General features: G+C 36.8%; 1 protein-coding gene across 1 annotated transcript in view; it reads left to right on the top strand.

Moving 5' to 3' along the window:
• Positions 1–10,000, top strand: part of LOC143020808 (arylalkylamine N-acetyltransferase-like 2) — a 15,984-nt gene that overhangs the window by 4,368 nt on the left and 1,616 nt on the right. Inside the window, exons 2-4 of the mRNA XM_076177586.1 lie at positions 5,175–5,285; positions 7,196–7,396; positions 9,065–9,211. Coding sequence (XP_076033701.1) covers positions 5,193–5,285; positions 7,196–7,396; positions 9,065–9,211 — 441 coding nt within the window. The 5' untranslated portion in view covers positions 5,175–5,192. The remainder of the gene's footprint in view (positions 1–5,174; positions 5,286–7,195; positions 7,397–9,064; positions 9,212–10,000) is intronic.

Raw genomic sequence — 10,000 nt, 5'->3', positions numbered from 1 at the left:
AGCAAAATTTTGACGCAGCCCGAAGGGATTTCTCCCTGTCCTCTCCTTTATATGGGGGGACGGAGAGGGGGGGTCGCCGATTTAATGAAGCGTCCTTGCTGTGGATGTGCTGTGTCTTGCGACACTGCTTCTGACCCAGGGCAGTGGACAGGGTGCAGGGATGACCCGTCATCTAGGAGTTGCTAAGATGGGAGGGAGAGTGGAGGGGTGTGGAGTGTTTTCAGGGATGGAATGGGTGGGAATGATTTTATGCCTTTTCATTTTTGGCTAACTCCCTAGTAAGGGGGAAAAGCCTTGGTATATGTATGTATGTATTATTATTATTATTATTATTATTATTATTATTATTATTATTATCATTATTATCATTATTATTATTATTATTATTATTATTATTATCATTATTATTATTATTATTATTATTATTATTATTATCATTATCATCATCATTATTATTATTATTATTATTATTATTATTATTATTATTATTATTATTATTATTATTATTATTATTATTACTATTGTTATTATTATTATTATTAATATTATTAATTATTATTATTATTGTTATTATTTATGTGCTTTCTCTTATTTTTATTTGCTTTTGTAATGCAGCTCGCAGAATATTTTGTCGCAAAATCAGGGCAGAATTGTTGCTGTGGGAAAACGCGTGAGAACACCAAAACAGAACAATACATTCATGTATCCATTAGTGCCGAGATCAACGACGACGGTGCCCCGGTGAAGTGTGGTGCTGTGGGTGAAGCTGGTTGGTGACGTTGAGGTCTTTGGGGCTGATGCCAACGGAGGTGACTGTGGAGCACAATTCTTGACCCGCTTATCCATCCACAATCCGGGCAGGTCAGCTCTGGATCAGGTGGATAAAATTCATTATTGAGTTGGTGCGGAGTGTGGTGATCAACAAAGCTGGGCGCGTTCCTGGATGCGTTCCGCTTTAGTTTGGCCGCAGTTAGAGCTCCCAAAATATCAAAGCATAAGAAACAGGTTCATACCGAAATAAAAGTCCGGTAGGCCACATCCTATGCCGGCACATATATTGCTTTAATAGTTTGGGAGCGCTAACCGCGGCCAAACTAAAGCGGAATGCACCGAGGAACGCGCCCAGCTATGGTGATAATCATACAGAGATGTCCAGGTTGCATCACCCTGGCTTACATCTCGACATGCCACGTGACCTGATAAGAGCTCGTTTCTTTAAGAATAGATATTTTTATCAACAGATCGATAAGAAAAGTACAGTTGGGGAGTAGGTGACCATGAAGATAACACCGATATATATATATATATATATATGTATATATATATATGTATGTATATGTATATATATATATGTATATATATATATGTATGTATATGTATATATATATATATACATATATATATATATATATATATATATGTATATATATATATGTAGAGACATTGGGACAAATTTTGGGAAAGGTGGAGGGGGAATCAAGGGTTTTTATCTGAATATCGTGTTTATTACAGGAATAAAATAGATATTCAGATAAAGTCCCGTGTTTCCCCCAACCCCATTCCCATATATATATATATATATATATATATATATATATATATATATATATATATATATATATATATATATATATATATATATATATATATATATATACAAGGTGTTCAAAAAAATGTACTCTTTGACAGACGATTACTAATATGTAAAAAAAAAAAAAAAAAATACTCTTTGACTTCCCAGTACTCATGCAATTTGTGTTCAAGTAGGTGTTTTTGACATAGATACAATACGAAGGGGTTGAATTAAATTAAGAAAAAATTGTAGAAATTATTATTTGATGTCATTTAGAATTATTTAATGCCCTCTCTTATTCCTGCGTGTTCGCAAATGTTTAAACTGGTTTCCATTATTTTCAAAGGCCCAGTATTTGCAACTGGGTCGGTTAACTGATCCAGTTGCACATAATGGGTCTTTGAAAATCCACATTTTACTATGGAACACCATTTGAACTTACCAGGCGTTACAGTGTGGTGTGGGATGTCAGCATTGGGCATCATTGGACCATTTTTTTTTTCTTCTTTTTTTCTTCTTTTTTTTCTTTTTTACCAAACTGTCAGTGGCCCAGTTTACTTAAATTTACCGATGGAAATTGTCGGTCCAAGAATTGAAGAGATGTTTGGGGACGAGGAGATTTACTTCCAGCAAGATGTAACTCCTCCTCTCTACCATCGGGATGCACGGCATTACCCACAATGCAACACATTCAAACAAATGGATTGGGAGACGAGGTAGCGCTGAATGTCCTGCACGTTCTCCAGACCTCAAGCAAATGGATTTCTTTTTATGGGGATATCGCAAAACCAATGACTTATCGATGATTTGAAAAATGAAATCCGAAGACAACGTCTTGCAATTCCAAACGAAATGTTTGGCAATGGTGTCGAATCCATTGTTGTACGTTATCAGCTGTGTTTGGAAAATAATGGAAACCAGTTTGAACATTTGCGAACACGCAGGAATGAGAGAGAACATTAGATAATTTTAAATGACATCAAATAATAATCTATACAACACTTTAGTTTCCTGAATTTGATTTAATCCCTTCGGATTGTATCTATATAAAAAAAACACCTGCTTGAACACAAATTGCATGAGTACTGGGAAGTCAAAGAATGAGTACATTTTTTTTTTTTTTTTTTTTTGGGGGGGGACATATTAATAATCGTCTGTCAAAAAGTGAGTACATTTTTAAACACCCTGTATATATGCATACATATATATATATGTATATATATATATATATATATATATTGAAATGGTATCAACTCTTTGTATTACCTAATTTGAGTATCTTGGTTTGAGACCTGATTCTTTATATATATACATATATATATATATATATATATATATATATATATATATATATATATATATATATACAGACGCTCCTCTACTTACGTTCATTCGTTTTACGTTTTTTCGATTTTACGTTTGAACTGACTGTAAAAAGAAAAAAATTGTAAAAAAAAAAAAAAAAAAAAATTGAGTGAATTTCTTAGTTTAGCGCGCTCTCCGTAGTTCAAACGATACTTGCGCATGACGCTGCGTCCATTTTTTACATTGCAGATACGCCAAACTGAACATGCCTTGCCTCATCCTCATCCTCCTCCTCCCCCTCCTCCTCCACCATCTCAATTTATGTTGCTTGAATTTAATTTATTTGAAATTAATGTTATTATTTTACAATGTTATGTGTATAATTAATGATTTAGGGGTGTTTTATAAGATACGGTAATAGAATTTACGGATGTATAGTACAGTAACAACTTACGTTCATTTTCAACTTACGTTCGGCCGTTCGGAACGTAACTAAAACGTAAGTTGAGGAGCGTCTGTATATATATATATATATATATATATATATATATATATATATATTGAAATGGTATCAACTCTTTGTATTACCTAATTTGAGTATCTTGGTTTGAGACCTGATTCTTTATATATATATATATATATATATATATATATATATATATATATATGTATATATATTGAAATGGTATCAACTCTTTGTATTAGCTAATTTGAGTATCTTGGTTTGAGACCTGATTCTTTATATATATATATATATATATATATATATATATATATATATATATATATATATATATATATATATTGTTTTGCAATCAAGGTGTTTCAAAATCTAAAATTTTCGTCTTCATTTCACTGACGTCTTAGCCTATCTACAGAAATATGTGACTGAACTCTCTTTAGATTAGCTGGGTGATAAAAAAATGCAATTTAGCTTCCATTTATTCAACAACAAAATTCCAAACACTTTCCCTTGTAAGCAAAGGTCATCGTTTATATGAAACTGATTGGTAGATAAGATATAAGTTACTATAATGAGACAAAGTTCAATTACAGTCTATTAAGTCAGGAATTTGGGCTTGAAGATCTTGAGTTTGGGAATTGTCTCAGGGCAATCTCGTTTAATGCTCCAGCAGTAATCTCCCATCCAGATTGAGACCCTTAGAAACCCTTAACACTTACAACATTTTGGCATCCCCATATATATGTAATTCAAAATATAACCAATGATAAGCCATAAGATAAAATTGTATTTTACGAAATTAAACAAAATTGACTGAAAGGTAGAAAATAACGTTGATTTTTGTATACATCTTCTCTATTTTACATACATACATATACCAGGGGTTTTCCCCTCTTATAAGGGAGGTAGCCAAAGTCAAAGGCATAAATCCACTTCCACCCATTCCACCCATTCCACCCCCACATACTCCACTCCCATTCACCACCCCTCCCTCCCTCTCTTCTTGGCTCCTCCCGGATGACGGGAGAAGCCTCAATGAGCACTAGCAAGGATGCAATCGGTCTCCTTTACCACATTTCTAGTATTGCTATAACCAAGTCCATTGGTGTGGTTCTCGTCTGTGGAACCTGAAACTAAATACCCTTAGCTTGAATTTTACAAAATTCATAAGGAAAAGTTCAAATTTTGCAAAATTCATAAGGAAAAGTTCAGACATGACTAGTGCATAATATTATGTCGAGGCGTCTGCCTTGACATAATAAAAAGGCTACAAAGCATAAATGTAATAAATCTAATACTAAATAAAAATTGCCTGAGCCTTTTCTTTAAATTGAGATTCTTTGCTGACGGTGTTTTGGGAATAGTTCACGCTGCTTGTGACAATAATAAACTTATAAACTCTCGAATGACTATTGTAATAAATTCTGATGATTTGTAGGGTACATTCTTCTCAGAGGATAAAGTGGTAATAAAATGGAAAAACTGGGGAATGTGTGTAACGATTTAACGGGAACATATGGAGGCAAAATCTTCTTCTCTTGTTTCGCCTCAGGAGATGCAGGCCCCAGCTTCCTCTGGCTATTCATCTATGCCAGTGTTAAATATATTGGGACAAAGTTCCCTTTAGATGTGAAAATATTATGGTGATTTGTGTTTACATGTCATTTTCTATTGCAACCTGATGTGTGTAACTGAATATACAAAAATATGATTTGCTTAATTATTCATAGACTTTTGGGAGTGATTTCTGGTTCTATTACAAGTGTCCAAAGTTCCCTTTGTATGTCATATTTATCAACCGTATTTTTTTTTTTCTTCCCATGACCTGATCAGGAGGACTAACCAAGAAAGATGGCAGATCTATGTTATGAAGTTACCAAGTTGGAAGATTGTGATGAACTCGCAGACTTCTTGGGAAGAAGCTTCTTTACTCGGGAGCCCACGGTACATAAATTTACCCTCTCTAGTTTAAGCGAATTGGTTCATGGTAATCAAGACCACTAATTTTCAGATAAACTTTCTAACTTTACCATTTCATACCCAACCCACATTCTTCATACGTAATCACCCCATGACTTTTGAACCAGCTTCCTATTTTTCGTTTATGAAACTGATCATCATCGTCATCAATGCAATCCTTACTTTCCAAAGACGACATATGATGTTCCCTTCCAAATGATGTAAGAATAAAAGACGAGTGTCTCGTCTGTGTAGATGTTGGTGTCGCCTTTCATGGCTCTGGTGTGACTTAGGAGCCCTATTCTTGATCCGCATTCTCTGCCACAGATCTGACATGTCAGTAGTGAGTCAGGTTGTGTCTGGTGGTCTCGACGGACATGTGGCCACTGCCGCTCTACAGTTCGCCGCAGTCTCCGGGCTTTCTCCAAAACATCGACACCTGTACTAGTGGGAGTGAAAGTAGCCACGATAAGGATTATCAGCTCCAAGGTTTCTCAGCTCTGTGTTTCCCACTGCTCAGTCCTATCTTAACAGCTCTTTCTTCGCTCGCCTTTTCGTTGTTCCTGCATGGAATCTTTCTTGTGTCTCTTACAATCTTGATATTCATTTTCCGCCCTCCAACAAGGATGAAGTCTCCTCTGGTGGACTTTGAGCATGTTTTACTTCTTATTGTTCACTAAGTTTCATTTTCTATTAATTATTTCAAAATCAAAGTTTCAACTCTACCAAATATTACAGGACTGAAGAATTCTTTGAAGAAAACGGAGTGGAAGGAATTCAGATAGACATGTGAAACACATAAGAAATGAGAAATCATTCTGGATTTTTACAATTCAGGTGTGAAGAAATATGTGCCAAGAACGAGAGGGAGAGACTAAAATGTTAAAAAGACTATTTTGATATTTCCTATTGACATGTGGAGTTCGAGTACATGATCACCTTTCCCTATAGAACATTGGTATTCTAAAGGTTAACTAGATTAGTTTTTAACCTGTGGACTCAATCTTGTTAGGGGAGTTTTATCACTACATCTTGTTGTTTCCTTGATCCGTTGGGTCACTACATTGTTAATTGCTGTATTATCGCAAGGTTCCTCATTTCTGCCTATTTTCCACTCCTTCCGATTCACCTTTCTACAGTTAAAATCTCCCACCATGGTTATATTTTATCAGTAATTTTTTACAAGTGGATATTTGAGTGCTGTGTCTTGCTGCATTGTTTCTGACTCAGGGCAATGGGCAAGATGCAGGGATGACTCGTCATCTAGGAGGAGCCAAGATAAGATGCAAAATTTCTTAGTCATATGACTAAGGCTTAAAACGCAACATTAATGTATTTAAACTTTTCAATGCAATTACTTCGGTGTGGTAGTATTTGCAGTGTTGAATAAGACGATCATAATTAGGCTTCAAAACTACTTTATTCTTATTGTAGTGTTAGGCACTTTCCTACTAAGCAACACAGGATAAGATATCTTTTGGGAGACGGTGGACATAAAGAATCGTCACCCCAGACTTCGACAGGGCAACAATTCTTCATGTGGGCCACCCTGGGTTTACGATTCTTCGCCTGTATAAGTTGATGACAATAATCATAACCTTCATTCAACCTAACCTAACGTAACATAACAAACCTAACCTAACGTAACCTAACCTAATCTAACCTAACGTAACCTAACCTAATCTAACGTAACGTAACGTAACGTAACGTAACGTAACCTAATCTAAGCTAAAATAATCTTTATTCCACTGTTGATATTCGGCGTATGGGGTGACAGTTCTTCAGGTGGGATCTCATGGGGTGACGATTCTTCATGTGGGCATTCTGGGATGACAATTCTTCATGTGCCCCGATTTTTTTTATTAGATATATCTTACCGACAATATCTTTTTCAGACTGTTGGCCTTCACTTGACTTCAGAAGATCACCGAAATTGGGTAAATGTGGCGATTAAGACATGGGCCACGTGTGGAGCTTCTTATCTTTGCAGGGACAAGGCCAATGGAAATAAGATAGTGGGTTGCCGCTTATCAAAATTCGTCTCACGGGACGACGGACTCACATTCGGAGGCCACGATACACAAGGGAATGAAAAAGTATGTGGAGTTTTCTTACAAAACAGTTAATCTTTTCTTATACATATCTATGTCTCATTTTCTTTTTAAACTGGCGTCCTTCCCATGTGTTTCTGTTCCCACCTCACTCACTCACTCACTCACCCACTCCGGTGGATCTTGAACCTCAGGTAGATTGTGGTCCGCCAACAGTGATCCTCTCCATGCCCTTCAGTCCTGTGCTGTTTCCGTCCAGGTTGCTACCTATCGATTCCAAATCTCTCCCTGGTACTCTTGCATAAGTGCAAAACACTTTCATGCTTTTCCAATCCACCCTCCACAACGGCGGAATCAGAGGTGCGGTAGCCCAGCGTCGTGTGTATATATATACAAGCACTTAATCAATATGGTTGACCTGATTACACTTCATTCACAAACCACAGACATTTCAACACACCAAAAGACGTTTCACATGAACTTCTCACCATACCAAAAACCTGATTATGCCAGAGCGGTGTAGTACAGAGGCTGTATCGTTCCTCAGGGGACAGGCCGGTCCAGCATTGGACCATTAAAGCTTAAACTACACCACCACCCCAACCATATGCACGGTCAACAGCCATGGCGGTAATCGCACAGTGTTGATGTAGCCTGACACTATCACCAACCCTCCCACTCTTTGGATCACGTGTTGGACCCGTGATCGACAGCTATTTTCTCCCCGGAAGAGAGCTCAGAGCTCGTATATGGCCGATCTATGGGTAATACTGTGACTTTACACGCACACACAGACACATCCAACTCCCCGCCCACGAGAGTTGGAGTAACAACCCGCAACGCAGCGATACAGAAATTATTTCAGCCCTGAGCGGGATTCGAACCAGGACCTCCGTAGTGGCAGCCGGGAACTATACCAATTGCTCCACGAGTTGTGTGCTCTAATCCACAAATGAAATATTATCTTTTGCAATAAAAGATCTGACAGCCCTGTATTTAATTGTAATTGGACAGGATAGTGGTAGCAGTAGTGTTAGTTCATCTTCTACCCTGTTTTCTTAACTGTAGCTTAGTATAGTAAACATAAACAACCTCGTTAGGACCAGTAGGCCTGCTGTTGTTTGTTCTTCCTCTGTGTTCCCTTGACTACTTCCAACAGACACTCCTGTCCCTTATAAACACTTGCGACACTTTGCAAATTAAAATTTTCTATCATATAGAACGTATCCATTGTGTAATAAATAACCATCAATTGAGGGCATACGCCAGGGAAAGCGTTTGTTCACTCACGCCGGTCCCATTCCTCACTGATTGTATGCATATATTTCTATTCCTACTACATATCACACACTTCCAAATAAAATATTCCGGTAAGATTATCCATTCTTGTGCACACACGACTTTCTCCCTTTTTTATAAAAAAAAAAAAAAAAAAAAAAAATCTAGTTCTCTCTCATGCATCGTACAACTTTTCCACTTTTTAATCCACTTTTTTATCCATTTATTCACTTGTCCATTTGGGTCACCATTCAAATTAGTGATCTCCGAGGCTCGTTTAATCTCTTATAATTGGTAATGTAATATTTGTCCAAGGATATAATTTAGATTTAACAATTTGCCCCTTATCTGTTAAACTGTTTTTAAAAGATTTGCAGAAGGTTGATGACACGTCTTGGCTCCAAAATAATAAATAAACTTAAATTTTACCGACAGCTGGATATTTTCTTCCACATCCTGTGTGAACTGGAAGCATGCCAGAACTTCTTTGAGACAGAAAACGTGGACAAGATAATGGAATTTGTCGCTGTTGGAGTTGATGAAAACTATGGCGGGAAAGGCATTGCTACTAAGCTCATCCAGGTGTGTGACAAGTGTGCCTCTTTGTTGAAAAGAAAGATCGCGAGACTTTAGGCTAGATAAAATACTCACTTTCGTTCTGAAGAATCCTTTTGTCCATACTTCACAATGCACTTCCCCTATAATCTAACAATATCCTTGGATTCCTCCAACGTTTCTGTTGGAAGGACTAAAGCAGCGTTTCCCAACCTTATCCGACCATAGCAACCCCCTGTTGTCATATCTAAGCAGTTCAGCACCCCTATCTTGTTGTTATTAGAAGGACAAAAGAAAGTAAAGTTTACTGCTTGATGACTTATTTTCTCGATTCCTTAGAACTGAAACAAATTGACAATATTATTTGTAGAAAAAATATGAACACCCGAGAAAAATAGAATAGCATGGGAAAAGTCAAATATGCACAACTAGGTAATCAATGATACATATATCAATGTGATTTTTGTGTGCATCACTTCCCAGCACCCCCTATGATAATTATTGATTTCAGCACCCCAGGTTGGGAAACGCTGGATTAAGGGATCCAACCCTAAACTCAGTCTCTTGTAGTCAGAAAGAGCACTAGCCAGAAGGCCTGCTGGTCAGAAAATTGGTAAGATATACTGTAGCCCTCCCCCCCAAAAAAAAAAAAAAAAACTAAGGAAATTTTCAATCTCAGTCCTAAGGATATAGGAGGAAGGGTAGTTGAGCGTGTTGATATTCCAAGTAGAATATAGTTGGTCTCTGACCTAACCTAACGTAACCTAATATAAACTTAACCTAACCTAACGTAACCCAATATAAACTAAACTTAAC

This window comes from Oratosquilla oratoria, chromosome 40 (assembly GCF_046742065.1).
Source record: "Oratosquilla oratoria isolate Oo_2021 chromosome 40, ASM4674206v1, whole genome shotgun sequence".
Classification (NCBI taxonomy): Eukaryota; Metazoa; Arthropoda; class Malacostraca; order Stomatopoda; family Squillidae; genus Oratosquilla; species Oratosquilla oratoria.
The sequence above is the reverse complement of the archived record's forward strand: the minus strand, read 5'-3'. Positions and strand labels throughout refer to the sequence as shown.